At 50.8% G+C, this 20,587-nt stretch overlaps 1 protein-coding gene across 1 annotated transcript in view; it reads right to left on the bottom strand.

The window, feature by feature from the left end:
- RGR (retinal G protein coupled receptor) overlaps positions 1-20,587 on the bottom strand; it is a 60,018-nt gene that overhangs the window by 24,643 nt on the left and 14,788 nt on the right. The window contains exons 2-3 of the mRNA XM_078614714.1: positions 14,044-14,140; positions 11,681-11,759 (exon numbers count right to left, since the gene is read on the bottom strand). Coding sequence (XP_078470840.1) covers positions 11,681-11,759; positions 14,044-14,124 — 160 coding nt within the window. The 5' untranslated portion in view covers positions 14,125-14,140. The remainder of the gene's footprint in view (positions 1-11,680; positions 11,760-14,043; positions 14,141-20,587) is intronic.

The raw sequence follows: 20,587 nt of genomic DNA, 5'->3' as shown, positions 1-20,587 counted from the left end.
GAACATCTTCGCCGGTTAGACACATTTAGGCTGGCCTGCCTACGATCCATCCTGGGTTTTACTAGGCTGGATTGTGTGAGGAGCTCACAAATCCTTGAATGATCTGGGCAAAGTCCCATCAGTGAGCTCCTCCAACAGGCAAGGCTGCGTTGGCTGGGTCTTGTAGCCGCATGCCCAGCCACCGCATACCTAAACATCTTTTGTTCGGCCGGATCGAGGGGGCTAAACGGGCGCAGCACGGGCTAGAGAAGAGAGTGATGTGGTACTAGAGGACGTGGAGCTGAGTGGATTTGCCGATGACTGGTACCAGCGGTGTCAAGATCGGCCTCAGTGGAGGAGGCTCGTGAAGGACGCTACTGGGCAGTTGGAGGCAGTTGCCCTCCACCAACAACGGAGGGCGGAGGAGCGACGCTCACAACAACGAGCAGAGCGCCGGGTGGCTAAAGCACAGCAAGTTGGCACAGTAGGGGGCACAGGTGGTGCATCAGCCAGTCATCTCGGTCATCTCAGTCAGTTGACCCGTGGCACCTGGGTGTGCCCCGTGACCTCCTGCCAGCGGGCGTTCGACACTTCACGTGGCCTCAAGGTGCACATGGCCTGGCACATGCGTCGTGGTGACGTCACTGCCACTTAGTGGTGAATGGCGGTTGTTGTTGTTGTGTGTGCGTGCCCCGTGTGTGTGCGTGTGCCCTGTGTGTCTGTGTGTGTGTGCAATTGTTGTTACTCGTTCTGCCCCTTCCGACATGCAAGCCAGCATCAGAACTCAAGGTACGTGGAAATTAAACGGATTTTTTCATATTTATGTTACTTTACTTTTTATTTACGATAGTATTTTTTCACAGTGTCACATGCGAATATCTCTATATATCAAAGGGAAATTTGTGAATATGTGTGTCTGTTCAAAATGTTTAGCGTAATTCTCGGCATGCAACAAACTTGAAATTTGCCATGTGGGTACTTTCCAGAATGTACACCATGCAAAAATTATAAAAATTTACTTTTGTATTTTTTTGGTGACGATTATTTGAACCGGTCATGGGCCTCCCCTAGGTCGACTCAGCCTCAAACGAGTAAGTGGTGTGGTATAAACATCGCCACTGGGGAGACAAAGGCGGCCGGGCGTGGTGCTGGCCACCCATCCCCTCGTGTGCCGTGCCGGCCTTCATAGGTGCTCGCTAACAGCACTTGCCCCCTACAGTCTCACAGGCTACACGGGGGATCTTTGTCTTTATTCCGTGTGTGTGGGGGAGGGCAGCGACTGCGTAGCGTTTCGCGTGCTGTGCTACGAACCCGGCGACCCGAGTTCGATTCCCGCTCACGGCCGGTCCTGGGCCTCCCCTAGGTCGACTCAGCCTCAAACGAGTAACTGGTGTAGTGTGTGAACATCGCCACTGGGGAGACAAAGGCGGACGGGCGTGGTGAATCCAAGTCCCGGGCGAAGCCGGAGAGTAAAGCTAGTATACAATATGACTTCTAATTTATGAGTTTAACAATGCTTCCCTTTTTGTTGAATCATAACGCAATTTATAACACTGACCCGAATGGGCGTTTAAATACATGAGTGTGTTCTGAGTTATGAACCGTCCGATTTACGAACGGGGTCTCAGCAACTAATTGTACCCGCAAGTCAAGGCCGGCTCGTACTTTCACTGTGATCAGTGCCGGATTAAGCAATAGCAGGGCCTGTAGCATATGTTATAAATGGGCCCTAAATAAAAAAAACGTAAATATTAAAACACATTTTTACTTGCATAGTAAAGTTATTGTATTTTTTCATTTGCTAAACAGCCAGATACTACGACAAATCGCTAACCTTAAACACCCAGTCTTTCATAAAAGTGGAAGGCGGTATAGTACTATAGTAATAGAGCAAGTGCAGTCACTGAACCGGAATTGATAGCTTGAAAGCATTTAGCGCGGGGCCCTTGAAAGTGCGGGGCCCGTAGCATTATGCAGCTACTTTTGCTACGACGATAATCCGGCACTGACTGTGGTGGTTGGAAGCGTCCATCTAAGTCACCATTCAAACCCACAGTGTCCTGGTCTCGGCTCACTGCCGATGAAAGTTGCAAGCGGGAATTTCATTATTGTTTGCAGCTGGGGTTGGCATCGTCCCGTCCCTCCCCCTCCTCCTGACAATGGGCGAGTGTCAGGACTGTGGCTCATGCAGAGCTGCTATGGCTGCGTTGGGTACGCAGTCCAAACCTCCCCAGAAACCCTGGCTGACGGAGGTGGTGTTCCGGCTGACTGAGAGAAAGCGACAGGCTCTCTCCCACCGTCTACAGCATCCCAAGTCGGAGAATTCGGAGGCTTACCGCAGCCTTCGCTCGGAGGTTCAGAGAGCCGTGCCGCGCTGCAAGGATGGGTGGTGGTCGCGGGTTGCTGAGGAAATAAAATCTGCCTCAATTGCTCGCAACACATTCCTGCGGAGGGAGCTGGTAGGAACGTTGGGTTGCTCGGTCAATGGCCAGGGTCAACGGCGGCGTGGTGTATTCCGCAAATATGGCCGAATGTGAGGGCGGGCACAAGCCGGCGTGAGTAGGTTAAACGTTGAGTTTTATAAGGGTACCACGGGGTGACCAGCCCCTCCCCACCCAGCCCCTCCCCACCCAGCCCCACCCCTCCCACCCCCCACCCAGCCCCACTCTCCCCACCCAGCCCCTCCCCTCCCCACCCAGCCCCTCCCCACCCTCCCCACCCAGCCCCTCCCCACCCTCCCCTCTCCACCCAGCCCAACCCCTCCCATTTTTGGATGCACGACGGACGGACGGACACAATAATCCCCTGTGGGCTGGTGGAAGCAGGTGGTTCCTACCAGTATTAACAAATCACTCTTTAATTATCATCAAAAAAGTAACTTGCACCACCATACATAAAAACACCGTTAAGGGAAAGAACGGTGACCTCCGACCACCAGGAACAACTTCTGCAGATTTTCTGAGCATTTCTGCGAGGTCTTTGTGGAGGGGAAACCCCTCGGCCCAGATAATAGCATAGGGCAAGGTGAGGCTGCGGTGCCTCAAATATTGGAGCATTTGCCTCAACATTCTGTTACGGCTACACAGAGGAGTCAGAGTCACGCTCGATTCGCTGCTGAATGGCGGAGTTGGTGGGGAGGGAGGTCTAATGCCTTAAGCGACCTTCTACACGCCAGGTGACTGTAGTGAGTTTGGTGGAGGTGGGGGGCATAGGAGGTGCAGTACAACAGATGGGGCACTCCAGACTCCACGAGGAGGCAGAGTAGCCCCCAACTAGCGTATGCACGGTGGCTAGAAGCTACGAGTCTATTTATAGAGAGGATGAGACTGGTTAATCTCTCTCGCCCTCTCTCTGTGTCGCCACCACCATCACCATCATCATCCGATTAGAGAGGAATACACGGGGAGAGAAACACACACAGAGACAAGGTGAGTGTTAGAGAGACAGAGAGAGAGAGACAATGTGAGCAAAACAGGGAAATAGACACGGGAAGAGAGACGCAGATAGAGAGAGAAAGGTGAGTGCGAGTGAGAGATCCGGGGAGAGAGATGAGGTGAGCGTGAGAGAGACACGGAGAGAGAGGGACACTGGGAGAGACACAGAGGAACAGAGAGACACGGCGAGGGAAATACACACACAGAGAGACAAAGCGAGACGGAGAGACGGGGGGTAGACACGGGGAGAGAGACACACACACAAGGTGTGAGAAAGAACGATATAGAGAAACAAGGTAAGTGAGAGATAGAGCGGCATACAGGGAGAGAGAGACAAGGTGAGAGAGAGTGATATGGAGACAGAGAGAGACACACAGGGACACACACAGAGAGAGAGAGACATACATAGAGAGACAGAGAGAGACAAGACACAGTGAAACACAGAGACACACAGATAGAGAAGGTGAGCCACAGAGACGTAGAGAGACAGACAGACTGAGACACAGACTGCGACAAAGAAACAGAGAGACAAAGAGGCACAGATAGCGAAACAGAGAGACAAGACAGTGAAACACAGAGACACAGAGAGAGAAACACAGAGAGACAGAGAGAAACACAGAGAGACTGAGACAGACTGAGACAGAGAGACGCGACATCCGTGCGGTGTAGTTAGCAAGGGCCCATTATCGGCACCATCACCACCACCACAGTTGACTGATCAACCTCCATCTCTGGTTGTTTCGTGCAGGGATGGTGACCTCCACCTCTTTCACCCCCATCTGCTCCTTCCCCACCCCATCCACCTCCTGCTCCACCACCTCCCTCACCTCCACCTCTTCCTCCCCTTTCTCCCGCACCTCCACCCCCTCCACCTCTTCCCCTTCCCACACCTCCTCCACCACCTCCCCCATCTCCACCTCTTCCTCCCCTTTCTCCCTCACCTCCACCTCTTCCTCTTCCTCCACCTCTTCACCTTCCCCAACCTCCTCCTCCACCACCTCCACCTCTTCCCCTCCCTCCACCTCATCCTCCACCACCTCCACCTTCGCCACCTCTTCCTCCCCTTTCTCCCTCACCTCCACCTCTACCCCTTCCTCCACCTCTTCACCTTCCTCAACCTCCTCCTCCACCACCTCTTCCTCCACCTCATCCTCCACCACCCCCTCCACCTCTCCCCCTTCCCACACCTCCTCCTCCAACACCTCCCCCATCTCCACCTCTTCCTCCCCTTCCTCCCACACTTCCACCCCCTCCACCTCATCCTCCACCACCTCCACCTCTTCACCTTCCCCAACCTCATCCTCCACCACCTCTTCCCCTCCCTCCACCTCATCCTCCACCACCACCACCACCAACTCCACCATCTTCTCCTCGACCTCGAGCAGGAGCCCCCCACGGCTTCTCCGGGCTCCCGGGCGGTCCCCCAAGACCTCTCTGCTGCTCTTCCTCTTGATCCTGCCCCTGCTGCTGCTGGTGGTGGTGGGTGGTGCCGGGGCGGCGTGCCCAGCCCAGTGCAGCTGCGTCTACACGGGTCGCGGGGGCGAGAGGGGGACCCGGTAAGATGGGGGGGGGCCTTGGTGGTGGTGATGAGAGGATGGAAGGCTTGGTGCATGAGTGGGGGTTCTGTGCTGGTGGTGGTAGTTTTGGTGCGTATAGAAAGCAGTCCGGAAAAACAACCCCCTACCTCCTTGGTGGTGCCGGATGGTAAAGCTGTGATGAACAATGCAATGGGGGGGGGAAGCCAAATCCAATTGGCTATTCTCCTCGTGGCGTTTGTAGCCAACACAGCGGCCAATGGGGGCTCTGGACAGGCGTCAGGGGCTGGTCCACATTCAACCTAAGCATCACTTAACTATGTGGAACAAATGTAACTAAGCTTGTACTGAAGGCACCAGGGGGATAGGCGTCTATGACGTCTCCTGGCCAAACCCCATTTGGCGGAGCCAGGAGACCGAAACTGCACCCTCGGGGTTCCTCGGGAAATGGCAAAAAAGGCACTGTGAGTGGCTAAATGGGAATGTTTGAATGCTCACTGCAGAGGAGAGGCTGCCACTCCTCTGTCGTGAGCTGGACCAGTATTGCCTGGATCTCTGTGGTATTCAGGAGGTCCGGTGGACTGGCTCTGGCTCCAGGCACCATGAGGAGTGGACAGTCCTCTACTTGGGGCAAAAACTGCCAAACAATAGGGAGTGGTTCTTCTTTTGAACAAAAGAATGAAGGGAGTGTGGGAGAGTGACAGTGAGGTGTAGGAATCTGTAAGCCCCAGGGAACTGTGGGCTCGCCTCCCCATCAACCTGAAGCAAGGAATGGTGGTTTTGGTTGCTTATGACCCGACAAAAGATGAACATGAGTAGAGGGATGCAGGCAAGACTGATGAGTTAGATGTCTTCTATGACCTCATGTCACAAGTGTTAGCTAAAGTCATACTGTTGGGTGACTTTAATGCCCAAGTAGGTCATGACACTGGCACCTGGGCTGGAGTGATTGGAAGGCATGGGCCAAATCAGCTCAATAGCGACAGTTGGAGGCTACTAGACTTCTGTGCAGCCCATGGGCTTGTCATTACCAACACACATCATGGATGCATGCCGGGTCCAAGCAAGAACATCTGCTGGACTATTTAGTGATGGAACAGCGGATGCGGGCCCATTTCCTTGGCGCCAGGACATACCGTGGAGCTGATCTGCCTACTGACAATCGGCTTGTCATCTGTAAGATGCGCCTACCATTATTCCACTCTGGTAGTGGGTGTCCATCTAAGACCTAATTCAAGCCCACAGTGGCCTGGTCTCAGATAGCTCATGAAAGTTGCAAGTGAGAATTGGGAAGCATCCATCAGACACTGGCAATCCAGAGTCTGAAACCAGGCAAAGCGCCGGGCAGAGATGATCTCCCAAGCAAACTGCTAAGGGAGGATGGTGTTTCTATGCAGACTGCCCTACATGACATCATAAGTCTGGACCACTGGACGGATTCCGTAGGATTGGAAGGATGCCCTGGTGGCCCCCCTTTTTAAGAAGGGGACCTGCACAGACTGTAACAACTACCGAGGAATCTCCATCCTCAGTGCAGCGGGAAAGGTCCTGGCAAGAATGATTCAACATCACCTTTCCAGGCAAGCTGAGGAGAGGCTTTCAGAGCCCCAATGTGATTTCAGGCAAGGGCGGTCCTGCACAGATGCCAGATTTTCTCTCCATCTGCTACAGCAAAAATGTGTAGTGACATCGGGGATGTCACAGCATGGTGCCGTCCCGGGAGGGACGTGGCGTGCGATGTCCTTACATCGCCGACAGCGCCGGGTGGGTTGCTGTGTGATGCCGGCTCTAGCATAGCACGGCGTGCGATGCACCGTCATCGCATACACCCCGTAGGTGGGTGTAGTACCACCCCTAGCAGGGCTTGGTGAGCGCTGGAATAGCATGGGCACCACGCATAGCGTGTAGTGTGGGCTCCCACAAGGGGGAGCGGGAGAGTGTCAGCCCAGGGGCAGTGTTGCCCAGGGCCATGGCACTCTGCTTGACCCTGTAGATACGTGATCTGGACTGTCCACAGAGAAGGCCCCAGGTGGGGGGGTTAGGGTGTGATCACGTGTCCAGGAAGAGCTCTCGAGGGGGATCGAGAGGAAGCTAGAACGCTCGAGAAGGTGGGCGGGGCCGAGGTGGGTCCCTGAGAGGGACCGGGGTCGCTTCGTTCTACAAGCTGGAAGCTCTACGTCTACAAGCTGGAAACTCTACGTTCTATGAGGCATCAACACTTGGTTGGGGACCCGAGTGAGGGTCCGTACCTTCGTAGCTGTAACCCCTACGTATAGTGTAGTTAGCTGGGTGTTCACCACCGTAGGCTGTATCTGGTAAAGGGGCAGTTACCCCTTTGTGTTAACGTGCTGATGTTAGATAAATGTGTTGCCTCTAAAGAATAACGTCTGCGACTCAGTTGGACTCACTACAGGTGTATGGAATTCTAACAGGACCTACATCTCTGCTTTATTGACCTGGTCAAGTCCTATGATACCATCAATAGGCCAGGGCTCTGGTCTGTTCTTCGTGCTTCCTGACTCTCTGCTCACAATCATTAAGGACCTTCATGATGGTGGGCAGGCCCGGGTAAAGATACGTGGCTGGGAGTCAGAGCCATTCCCTGTTCACCTTGGCATGCGACAGGGATGTCCTCTGTCGCCCACATTCATCTCTCTCTCCCCATCTCCCAATCTCTCTCCCCGTCTCTCTTGCTATGTCCTATGCACAGACCCGGACATGTCCACCCAGCCGTGGGTTGTGCCGGGCGACTCTGTCCGCCTGCTGATGTCCCACACACTTGTCTGCCGGGTTACGTCCGGGTTGTTCTCCTACCTGCCTCTCTCCCCGTGTCTTTCTCTCACCCTATCTCTCTCCCTATCCCTCTCCCTTTCTCCCCTGGCCTCTCTAGCTCTGTGAGATGGAACAGATGGAGATTCATCTCTCTCTGTCTATCTGTCTCTGTCTCTCTACCTTCTCTCTCTGTCTCCCTGTCCCTCTCTCCCTGTCTCTCTTTCTCTCCCCGTGTCTCTCCTTTTCTCTCTCTTTCTGTCCTCATCTCTCTATCCCTGTCTCTCCCCCTGTCCATCCCTTACTCCCTGTCTCTGTGTCTCTCTTTCTCTCCCCCTGTCTTTCTCTCCCCTCATCTCTCTATCCCTGTCTCTCATTCCCTGTCCCTGTCTCTGTCTCTGTGTCTCTCTAGCTCTGTGCTGTGCACGGACCCGGACATGTCCACCCTACCTTGGGACGTGCCGGGCGACTCTGTCCGCCTGCTGGTGTCCCGTACACTTGTCCGCCGGGTGCCATCCGAGTCGTTCTACTACCTGCCGGAGCTGCGCTCGCTCACGCTGTCATGCAACCGCCTGTCAAGCATCTCGCACGGCGCCTTCTTCAACCTCAAGCTGCTCCGGGAGCTTCGCCTGCCCGGTACGATGACATGGAAAGGCATGGAGATGAGACGAGATGAAGACGAGACGCAGAGACAAGATGGAGACACGGAGACGAGACGGAGACATGGAGAGATGGAGACACAGAGACGATACGGAGACGAGACACCGAGACGAGATGGAAACGAGACGGAGTTGAGACACGGAGAGACGGAGACACGGAGACGAGATGGAGACGAGACACAGAGACGAGACACAGAGACGCGAGACGCAGAGACACCGAGACGAGATGGAGTTGAGATATGGAGAGACGGACACACGGAGACGATATGGAGATGAGACGGAGACACGGAGATGAGATGGAGACGAGACGCAGAGATGCGAGACACGAAGACACTGAGACATGGAGACGCGAAGACACGGAGATGCAGATACACGGAGACAAGACACGGAGACACGCAGACGTGAAGATGCGGAGACACGGAGCGCTCGAGGACAGACACACATGTCACTCTCCCCGTCTTTCCCCGTGTCTCTTTCTCTCCGTGTCTCTCTCCCCGTGTCGCTCTCCTCGTGTGTCTCTCCCCCCGTTTATCTCTCTCCCAGTGTTTTTTATCCTTGTGTCTCTCGCTCCCCGTGTCTCTCTTTCTATCTCTCTCTGCCCGTGTCTCTCTTCGTGTCTCTCTCCCCCCGTTTGTCTCTCTCTCCCATCTCTCTCTCCCCGTTTCTCTTTCTCCCCATGTCTCTCTCTATCTGTCTCTCTCTCTCTCTCCCTGTGTCTTTCTCCCCCCCCCCCCCATTTCTCTCTTTTTTACGATCAGAGGAAACAAGAAGATGATCGGTGTAGTCGGCACTTTGCTTCGTTCATGAATGAAAGATTTCCCCGTTACTCTCTCTTCCCGTGTCTCTCTCTCTCCCTGTCTCTCTCTCCCTGTCTTTCTCTCCCTGTCTCTCTCTCCCCGTGTCTTTCTACCCCCATATATATCTCTCTCTCCCCGTCTCTCTCTCTCCCTGTCACTCTCTACCTGTCTCTGTCGATCTGTCTCCCCGTGTCTCTCCCCCCCCCTCCGCCTCTCTCAGGGAATGTTCTCACATCTTTCCCGTGGGAGAGTCTCCAGGAGACTCCGTCTCTGCGTCTCCTCGACCTCAACGGGAACCGAATCAGCTCCCTGCCTGCCGAGTCAGCCCGGTGACTGACACAATCACGGATTGATTATTGGGGGGGAAAACTAATTTATTTACAACTGCTGCTGCTTCTTGTTGTTGTGTTTAGTTTGTTGTTTGACGTACGGTGCGAAAGATGTTCAACATACATACATGCATTCACTACTATATACTACACTAGTATACACTACTGTACACCACTACTATACACTACGTTAGTATACGCTACAGAACTCTACCCTACACTACTATGCACTACACTACACTAATATACTACATTGAAAATGTATTTCTTTAGAATTTCTTGTTGTGTGTACATTTTTTGTCTTTCCCCCACATCTCCAATTAGCATGGTTGGCTGCGTACGGTGCGAAAGAGGTTCAACATACATACAACATATACAGTGAGGGAAAAAGTATTTGATCCCCTGCTGATTTTGTACGTTTGCCCACTGACAAATAAATCATCAGTCTATAATTTTAATGGTAGGTTTATTTGAACAGTGAGAGACAGAATAACAACAACAAAATCCAGAAAAACGCATGTCAAAAATGTTATAAATTGATTTGCATTTTAATGAGGGAAATAAGTATTTGACCCCCTCTCAATCAGAAAGATTTCTGGCTCCCAGGTGTCTTTTATACAGGTAACGAGCTGAGATTAGGAGCATACTCTTAAAGGGAGTGCTCCTAATCTCAGCTTGTTACCTGTATACAAGACACCTGTTCACAGAAGCAATCAATCAGATTCCAAACTCTCCACCATGGCCAAGACCAAAGAGCTCTCCAAGGATGTCAGGGACAAGATTGTAGACCTACACAAGGCTGGAATGGGCTACAAGACCATCGCCAAGCAGCTTGGTGAGAAGGTGACAACAGTTGGTGCGATTATTCGCAAATGGAAGAAACACAAAAGAACTGTCAATCTCCCTCGGCCTGGGGATCCATGCAAGATCTCACCTCGTGGAGTTGCAATGATCATGAGAACGGTGAGGAATCAGCCCAGAACTACACGGGAGGATCTTGTCAATGATCTCAAGGCAGCTGGGACTATAATCACCAAGAAAACAGTTGGTAACACACTACGCCGTGAAGGACTGAAATCCTGCAGCGCCCGCAAGGTCCCCCTGCTCAAAAAAGCACATATACATGCCCGTCTGAAGTTTTCCAATGAACATCTGAATGATTCAGAGGACAACTGGATGAAAGTGTTGTGGTCAGATGAGACCAAAATGGAGCTCTTTGGCATCAACTCAACTCGCCGTGTTTGGAGGAGGAGGAATGCTGCCTATGACCCCAAGAACACCATCCCCACCGTCAAACATGGAGGTGGAAACTTTATGCTTTGGGGGTATTTTTTTGCTAAGGGGACAGGACAACTTCACCGCATCAAAGGGACGATGGACGGGGCCATATACCGTCAAATCTTGGGTGAGAACCTCCTTCTCTCAGCCAGGGCATTGAAAATGGGTCGTGGATGGGTATTCCAGCATGAAAATGACCCAAAACACACGGCCAAGGCAACAAAGGAGTGGCTCAAGAAGAAGCACATTAAGGTCCTGGAGTGGCCTAGCCAGTCTCCAGACCTTAATCTCATAGAAACTCTGTGGAGGGAGCTGAAGGTCCGAGTTGCCAAACGTCAGCCTCGAAACCTTAATGACTTGGAGAAGATCTGCAAAGAGGAGTGGGACAAAATCCCTCCTGAAATGTGTGCAAACCTGGTGGCCAACTACAAGAAACATCTGACCTCTGTGATTGCCAACAAGGGTTTTGCCACCAAGTACTAAGTCATGTTTTGCAGAGGGGTCAAATACTTATTTCCCTCAATAAAATGCAATCAATTTATAAAAAAATTTACATGTGTTTTTCTGGATTTTTTTGTTGTTATTCTGTCTCTCACTGTTCAAATAAACCTACCATTAAAATTATAGACTGATCATTTCTTTGTCAGTGGGCAAACGTACAAAATCGGCAGGGGATCAAATACTTTTTTCCCTCACTGTATACGAGGAAGAGACACGAGGGAAGGAGAGAGAGACACATGGCGAGGGAGATAGACACACAGGGTGTGATGTTGATGTTGTTAATGATGATGTTGTTGATATTGATATTGTTGAGGATGTTGATGATGATTATGTTGATGATCATGTTGATGTTGTTGATGATGATGATGTTAATGATGATGTTGCAGGTTCGTGTCTGACCTCTCGACCTTTGACCTGTCTGGTAACCGCCTTGTGACGCTGCCCTCTGACCTCCTCGAGCTGTGGACATTGTCAGCGCCTACACAGGCACAGGGTAAGGGTCACACGGGGTCACATGGGGTCAGATATACACGGGGTCACGGGGTCAGAGATTCACAGGGTTACGAGGTCACACAGTCATGTGCGCAATGAGGGACAGGTCGCAGTGCCATCGGGTCAGAGAGTCACCGGATCATCGGAACACAGGGACATGGGGACTTGCCTTCACGAGGTCAGAGAGAGACACGGGCAGAGTGAGAAACAGGGAGAGAGTGAGACACACTAACCCCACCCTCTACCCCTGTGCCCCCGTAGTAGGCGAGGGGCTGGAGGGAGACGTGGACCCGGACCGGGGACCCGTGACCCCCATTTCTCGGACACCTGTGCGGCTCATCCTAGGTACGATGGCCGTGTCGGTGGGGCGGGGGGGGGGTCACGATGGCCATGTCAATGGGGTTCATGATGGCCATGTCAGTGGGTAAGTTACCGATGGCCATGTGGGTGGGTTCACAATGGCCATGTGGGTGGGTTCACAATGGCCATATGAGTGGGTGGATTCACGATGGCCATTTGGGTGAACACCCAGCGGCGACCGAAGATTAGGGTTTTAACCTGATCTCCTCCCCGTATCCCTCTCTCCCCATATCTCTATCCTTCTCTCTCACGCACCTAGGGGGGGGAGGGTGGTCAGACATTTGTGACGATGTGTGACGAGGGGGGCGGGTTGAGAAATGTGACGACACGTCAAAATGCGCAAATTTAAATAAATATAGACAACACGTTCTACTTAATTAAATAGACTTTTTTATGTTTTCTCTTACAACATCAGAGTGCAGCGCCACATTAAATACCCACTACAATGACAATAGTTTAAAGCGATTTGAAGCATGTTTTTTTTGATTGAGTGACGTCATATTTGAGGGGGGGTCTGACTTTTTGTGACGCCGTGTGACGATGGGGGGGGTCAAAAATCGTCCAAAATCGCGTGACTTCATTTATGGACGGCCCCTCTCTCCCCGTGTATCTCTCTCCTCGTGTCTCTCTCTCCTCGTGTCTCTCTCTCACTGTCTCTGTAACCTGTGTGGTTATGTACTTGTTAAATTGGGCATATTTTCACGCTTCAGTATTATTAGAACCTCTTTATTTTCTTTTGAACATATTTTTTTATAAAGTGCTGAGGTGATGACCAGTGTGATGGAGAGACTTCACGTGGACACGATCACTGATCGATTCCATTCGGTGTGATCGATTCGGTGTGATCGAGTAGGCGTGTTACGTCACCGATTTTAGAATCGGCTCGGCGTGGCTCAGGTGAGACGCTGAATGAGGGAGCTCCGTAAACATTTCACTTGTAACTGCAAAATTAACACTTGGATCTAAAGTAATTGATGAGGATAAAGTAATAATTTGTACTAAAGTGCGTACTACCTGGAAACCTTTAAGGTTTTGGAGATTACATTTGGTTGTGAGAGTTTAAAAAAGTAAATTTTAGTAAAGTACGAATAATTCTAAACCTGCAATTAATCCCATATGCGCAGGGATTGATCAGTGAGGTGTAGGGCGTGAAGTTGACAGCACATTTGGTCGTTTCAGGTATAAGATTATTTTCTTTTGAATATTGTGTTAACGGGCGCACGGGAAACCTGATGGGAGGGCGTTACTCGCATGAGGCATATTATATTATTTTTACGAGTAAATGTAGCATGTTTGAATGCACAGGGGAGTCATCCATTGTAACAATCGATGGATGACTGGAATACTGGTGATGAAACAAAAATTGTTATTTTGTGATAAGTTGTGTTTTTCCCCTTTTTTCTGGCAACAAAACTGAAACCTTTTTTGAGCTGTACGCCTTTTGGCGTCCTCTGGTTGAGCACCAATTGGGTCGAGGCTCAAAAGAAAGCCGTCCCTTGGTGTGGACCAATCAGTTTCAAGGCCAATGCATATATTATCATAGTATGTTTTTTGTTTGCATTTTGACTGCAAGTATTATGGTTAATGCAGACATGAATGCTTGTAAAAGGTTTCCGTTTTGTTGCCAGAAAAAATGGGAAAAACCATATTATTATTGTGATAAGTTGCATTAAGTTTGTATCTTTCAATTATATTATTAAGTGGTCAAGCGGAGGGCTCAAAATGGCCACTCGGCGGATTCCGAGTTAAAACGTACAGATTTGCATGTAGTTGTGGATTTGAGAATCCGCTCGGCGTGGCGCAGGGATTTGATCAGTGAGGCGCGGGTGGCGTGAAGTTGACAGCACATTTGGTCGTTTCAGATGGTCCGACATGCTCGTGTGCTGGAGAGGTTGGTTCAATAAACCCACCGTGTATGAGCGGAGGTTCCTCCTGTGTTGCACACTCGAAATGAAGGACGTGGGCCGGTGCTCCAAGTCGAGGGCAAACATATTTATTGTCGTAAATCTGTAAAATGCAATAGCACGTGTGTCACACACAGCAATCCTCAACCCAGTTTCCATTTTCTCTTAAACCCAATTCTACTATTGATAAACCATCTTTGTCTTTGACAGTAACCTTTGCACTTCACTATTCGAATATAACTTTAATCCTAAGCTGTATGTCTATCGATACCATCGACTTATATCGGTATCTTACACCCATTATCTGTACTGTATGTGTACAGTATAGTACTGTACTTGTCACCATTTTACAACTTACTCCTATACATGTGTTCTATTCTCAAAAGCATTCCAAGTAGTCATACTCTGGGTGCATGGGCATGGTTAGTGAATAAACAGTATTAGGGTTAGCTAATTATAAGTATTAACGAGAGAACGTCATCCTTTACAGTGCACAGTGCTAAAATCCCTCCTATTGAATATATCACAAACTAACAATTCAAAGCCAAGCTTGAAGTCTAGAACAAGTCTAGAACAAGTATAGAACATTTCTATAATGATCAAAACCAACCTTTGGGTGCTTTACCTGTAAAATGCAACAGCACGTGTGTCACACACAGCAATCCTCAACCGAGTCGCCATTAACCACGTGACTGGTGTACAAGTCCGGTTAATCAAGAACCCTGCCAGCCACCCACAGGCCCAACTCAGTTATCGCATGCTGGTGTACACACGTACATTCATGTACTGCACAGCACATAATGACTTTCACAAAACCACACTTTACTCCCTTGCTGCACGAGGAAATAATTAAAAGAGTGGTCCATTCCTACACTCTCCCCCACAGAATGAGTGTCGTCTCGACACTCCATTTTTCCCCTTGCAAACCTTTTGCAGTCTTTTTCCTTAAACTGGTCATGAAAGGAGTTTATGAAATCGTGATAACAATTTCTCTAGGGATGATATCCCTTCCAAGATAGAGCCACTCCATAAGCGCTCTATTTTGGGTGAGCTCCAACTCTTTGTGCACAGAGAGACAGGAGCCCAAACATTGTATTATGCTTTTGGAATTACCAGACACTCTGGTATTATTAAACCAGGCTTCACATTTTACTGACCAGAAATGGTTAGGATTATTTTCCCAATACATGTCAAGATTAAATCCTTTGTAGGTTGTTAAGGCCCTGTGGAATTTAGCTCTTAGGTATTTACTTATCGGCCTACCAACATACTGGAAAACTTTTCCACACCATTTTTTTCATCTTAAGCAATAACCCATTCTTAACATATTAAACACAACACTTACAAAAAAACATCTTAAACAACTTAACAACCATATGACCACAGCTTATAGTTTGTCTTGATCACCCATTTTGTAGTCAAAAGTCACTTATTTCACCATGGCCTCCAGTAGCAACCACCAGCTATCCCTTCTGCTATCGGGCTCCTTCTCATGATGGTAGGTTCGCCCAAATTGTCCTAAGTGAGTGTCTTTGGCTGTCTCCTCTCTATTTGAGGGTGGCGTCTCCTGTTGTGATGACTACTCTCATCCTCTTCATTACTCTGTTCCAAGTCCTTTGCAGATTCACTTGCTGGACTCAACTGCTCTCCATTATTTATAGCCAAAACGGTCTCAGTATATTCTGATCCCTTATGTGAAGCTTTGCCCATTCTTTAAATAATGCCCCCACGTCTCGGTTTTCTGTCTGGCTTGCTTTTACTGTGGGCCTTTGATTTTTGCCTTTGTACTCCAATACTTTGTCAATTACTGGGTATCTTTGCTTGGCTTATCTGAGTTTACCCCTTAGGATCAGTTGCACCGAGAAAGCTAGTGAGTCACAATCCTCCTCTATTTAAATAGCATGGAGTGGTATCAATCTGGACCAGGCTGCTGATTCCTCATGCTGAATGGTGACTCCCTGCATTGTGGCACTAATCACATCTGGGCTGACTTTTTCAGTGCACTGAGTTATGAATCCATCAATGCCCAGTGGCATCCTTGATCCCTGCCTGTCACGCGGGAGACCGGAGTTCAATTCCCCGACGGGGAGCCAAGTGTGGCACATTAGGAATGGACCACTATTTTAATTATTTCCTTGTGCAGCAAGGGAGGAGTAAAGTGTGGTTTTGTGAAAGTCTTTTATCTGGCAACAAAACTGACACCTTTTTTACAAGGAGTCCTGTTTGCATAGACCACATCTGGTCCAACACCATGTGAGACTAGGCTCTAAGGAAAGCTGTCTCGGGTGTGGACCAATCAACTTCAAGGACAGTGCATACATTATCAGAGTTATGTTTTTTGTTTGCATTAGGTATTGTGGTCTATGCCAGGGGTCGGCAACCAAAATAACAAGAAGAGCCATTTCTTTCCAATTCGGTACAAAATTCAGTATTTCAAGAGCCGCAATGCATCTGAGTACATACTGTACTCACGTACATATCGTCAAGAAGCAGCCCGTAAAGAGCCGCATGCGGCTCCGGAGCCGTAGGTTGCCGACACCTGGTCTATGCAAACATGACTCCTTGTAAAAAAGGTGTCAGTTTTGTTGCCAGATAAAAGGGTAAAAAAACTATTATCATATTTTTTTACTGGCAAATGAGGTTCCAATGGTGTTTGTGAAAGTCCTTATGTGCTGTGCAGTACACAAAAGCACGTGCGTCACACACAGCAAACCTCCACGAGTCGCCATTAACCACGTGACTGGTGTACAAGTCCGGTTAATCAATAACCCTGCCAGCCATCCACAGGCCCAACTCAGTTATCGCATGCTGGTGTGCACACGTGCATTGATGTACTGCACAGCACATAAGGACTCTGGATTCCTTGTGTCCAAGCGTGAGAGCAAGAAGATCACGCCGGAGAACCATCGGTTGTTATATTGTTCATTATTGTGTGCCCAAGAGAACGATCACTGCCAGGAAGAACCGAGGCACAGTGGGTGCGGATCACATCTCTCTGTCCCCGTTTCTCTTTCTCCTCGTCTCTCTCCCCGTGTATCTCCATCTGTCTCTCTCTCCTGCAGCCCTGCAGGAGAACCCGTGGCTCTGTGACTGCTCCCTCTCCCGCCTTCTCCTCCTGGCTCGGAGCGCTATGGGGGGCACCGGAGGTCAGGGTCAAGGTCAGGGTCAAGCGTGCCCAGCTCCCCCTAGGGTCATCCTGATGGATCCTGACACGGCCTGCGGGGGCCCCGGGGACCTCGCGGGGGTCCCCATGAGACTGGCCGGCATCGCGGTAGGAACCCCCAGCCCCACTTAGACCGTGAACCCGCTGCTTGCTGATGAGACACTGGATGTGGAAAGTCGGTGGCGGTGTTCGTGCGCCGGATCCAGGCATACGTCTCTCATCAACCGCCTCACGCCTCTCTCTTTCCTCCTCCACCTTCCCCTCCTCTCCATCCCTCCCCTCTTCCTCCAACCCCTCCCCATCTCCTCCCCCTCCTCTTTCCACTCGCCCCCTCCCCTTCTCCCTCTCCATTCTCCTCCTGCTCCTCCTCCTGTCTGTCCCTAAATCTCGCCCCCCGCCTCCTTCTCTTCCACCTCTCCCCCCACCCTCCTCTGCTTTTTTCACTCTCCCAATGCCCCTCCTCCGTAATATCCCCCCCTAGACCCCGTCTCCCCCTGGCGGGTGCCGCCCCCCTCGTGTGCAGGTCTCTGCCTCGCGCCTCACCTCAGCGCTGGGCTCCAGCCTCCTGCTGCGCTGTGACGCCAGCGGTACTCCAACGCCCACGCTGGAGTGGGCGCGGGGTGACGGGCGGGCACTCAACGCTACCGGTACACCCACTACTACTACTCACTATCACTACTACTCGCGACCACTATCACTACTACTACTGCCACTCACTACCAGTGGAGTGCCAATGCCGATGCTGCAGTGGGCACGCAGTGACCAGTACTCTACTACACACCACTTACTACTGCTTACTATCACTGCTCACTACACCGCTTACTAGCAGTACTCATTACCACTCACTATCACTCACTATCACCACTCACTATCACTACTACTACTACTGCCACTCACTACCAGTGGAGTGCCAATGCCGATGTTGCAGTGGGCACGTAGTGACCAGTACTCTACTACACACCACTTACTAATGCTTACTATCACTGCTCACTACACCACTTACTAGCAATACTCATTGCCACTCACTATCACCACTCGCTATCACTACTACTCACTTTCACTATCACCACTCGCTGTCACTCACTACTCACGACCAGCAATCACTGCCAGCGGAGCGCCAACACCACTACAATAAATTATACACTACGCTATACATTACACTATACACTACACAAGACTCTACACTATGCACTACATTACATTATACACTAGGCAATACACTATGCTATACACAATATAATATATACGCTATACATTACATTTTACACTACACTATACACTACAATATATTATACACTCCGCTATACACTACGCTATATACTACAATACACTATGCACTACAATACACTATACACTACGTTATACACTATGCTATACACCGCTGGTCGGTTCTCTCTGTAACTCATCTCTCTCGCTCACTGTATATCTCTCTAACCCTTCCCTCACTGTCTCTTTCTCTCTAACCCACCTCTCGCTGTCTCGGACGGTGCCATCGGCCGTGTGGCTCAGCCGAATCTCCCCAGGGGCACCAGACTCTGTGCGTGCGTTCTGCGGTGCCAGGGAAGGTCTAGCCCCGCCAGTACTTGCGCGCGGCTCGGCCCCAATGTTCCGTCTTTTGGGGTCCATTTTGAGGAGGCTGAAGTTGCATTTTTACAAGAGCAGTTTCATATACGTGGGGTTGGGAGTGCCTTACCTGGCTAATAAGCACCACGATTTTGCAAACTTCATCTGTTTCCCAAGCCAAAGATGGCAGTTTACAAGACCAGGAAAAAAGATGCCGCGAGGCGACACTGATGGCTGCTCTGCGGTGCCGATGTTTCAGGGGCCTGGGTAAGGGGCGGCTTCGGCTGGAGCACGCTGCGCCACTCCAATGCCGGCGACGTGCGTTGGTGCAAAAAAAAGAAGAGGAAGAGCTCTTCCCTACCGAAGTGATCGCCCGTAGCCACTGCCAACACCTACTGCCATGGCTTCGGGTGTCAAGATAGCCAGTCTGAACTGCAACAGTGCTCGCAGCGACAAAAGGTGGCACTGCGTCTGTCGCTTTCTCGACGAGCAGAGGGCAGACGTAACTTTCCTGTTGGGTTCACTGGGTGTCCAACAAAAGCAGCTTCAGCTCTAGCCAGCAATGGTGGTAAAACAAAAAGGCACAGGTCAGGGGCTCTCTGAGCCAGCACGCCACCACCAAGAAGGAGGTGGTACAGCACCTATAGAGCGAGCTTGCTACTGCTAGGGGTGGAGCTGAGCTCATCCCAGAACACACACTTGTCATACATGGCCGCTCCCTCCAAATATTTCTTTCGATTACAAAACAAACGTGTGAGCATCAACATTTTAGGCTTACAAACCCCAAAGGGAGAGACAGCCGCAGCTGAGGGGAACATCACTAAGATTGCGAGGGAATTATATTCTGTTTTATTCACTACCGAAGGCATACATGACGAGGCTGTCCAGGAACTGCTATACGAGGCCCTACCCAAGGGGACCCTGAGAGCGAGCGTCTGGAAAGCCCTGTCACCGCCAAGGAGCTCCACGCCACTATGAAAGGACTCGCAGGACGTCACCACACTCTGCCGGGCAGTGACGGTCTACGAGAAGGCCCCTAGTGCCAAGGTTAACTGGCCGAAGTGTGAGGCTCTCTGTGTTTGGGGTCACAGTGTGCCATGCGTTCTATGCTCCTCCCAGGAGGAGTCGGTTGGCAGGCCGAGGGGATCAAATATCTAGGAATTTACCTGGGGAAACCACGTCACCCAGAACAATTGGACCGAGTTGGAAGACACAATTGAGGCTAAATTGCTGTTTTGGGCATGCCTCGCCCCACTGATATCCTTAAGCGGGCGAGTGCTTATACCGAATAAGCTGGCAGCTTCTGTGCTGTGGCATAAGGCCAAAGCCCTCCAGCCCCCGGACTGGCTATTCACGAGAGCAAACCGGTCACTCACCCACTTTGTGTGGGCAAGGGCGGCCAGGGCCTGGTGGATGTTTCTGCCAGGGTGATGAGCTTCAGACCGTAAGGTGGTTGCTGCAGAAACGGGAGAGCTACCCTGGAAGTCGCCGGCCCTCAGCCTGCTGAGAGACGTGGGGGGCGGAGGGTGCCTGGGGTACGGGAGGGAGCTCTTCCTGTTGGACGTGGCCCTGGTCGACTACACGAGGCTGCCAGGGTATTATCAGAGCCTTTTGAATGCATGGCGGAGCCTTGAATGGAGCAGGGCACGCCCGCACTGTGCTCTCCAACATTTCCTGCAAAAACACTTGTTCAGCAATAACCTCTTCAAAGGAATCAGAGGGGAGAGAACGCTAGCCCTCCGTTTCACCTCGGCAGGGGTGCGGATGGTCAGCGACCTCGGGAAGAGCCACAACCACCATTGCAAGTGGAAGACCATGGCTGAG

The sequence above is a fragment of the Lampetra planeri genome, chromosome 45 (assembly GCF_965212315.1).
Source record: "Lampetra planeri chromosome 45, kcLamPlan1.2.h2, whole genome shotgun sequence".
NCBI classification, from domain to species: Eukaryota; Metazoa; Chordata; class Hyperoartia; order Petromyzontiformes; family Petromyzontidae; genus Lampetra; species Lampetra planeri.
The sequence above is the reverse complement of the archived record's forward strand: the minus strand, read 5'-3'. Positions and strand labels throughout refer to the sequence as shown.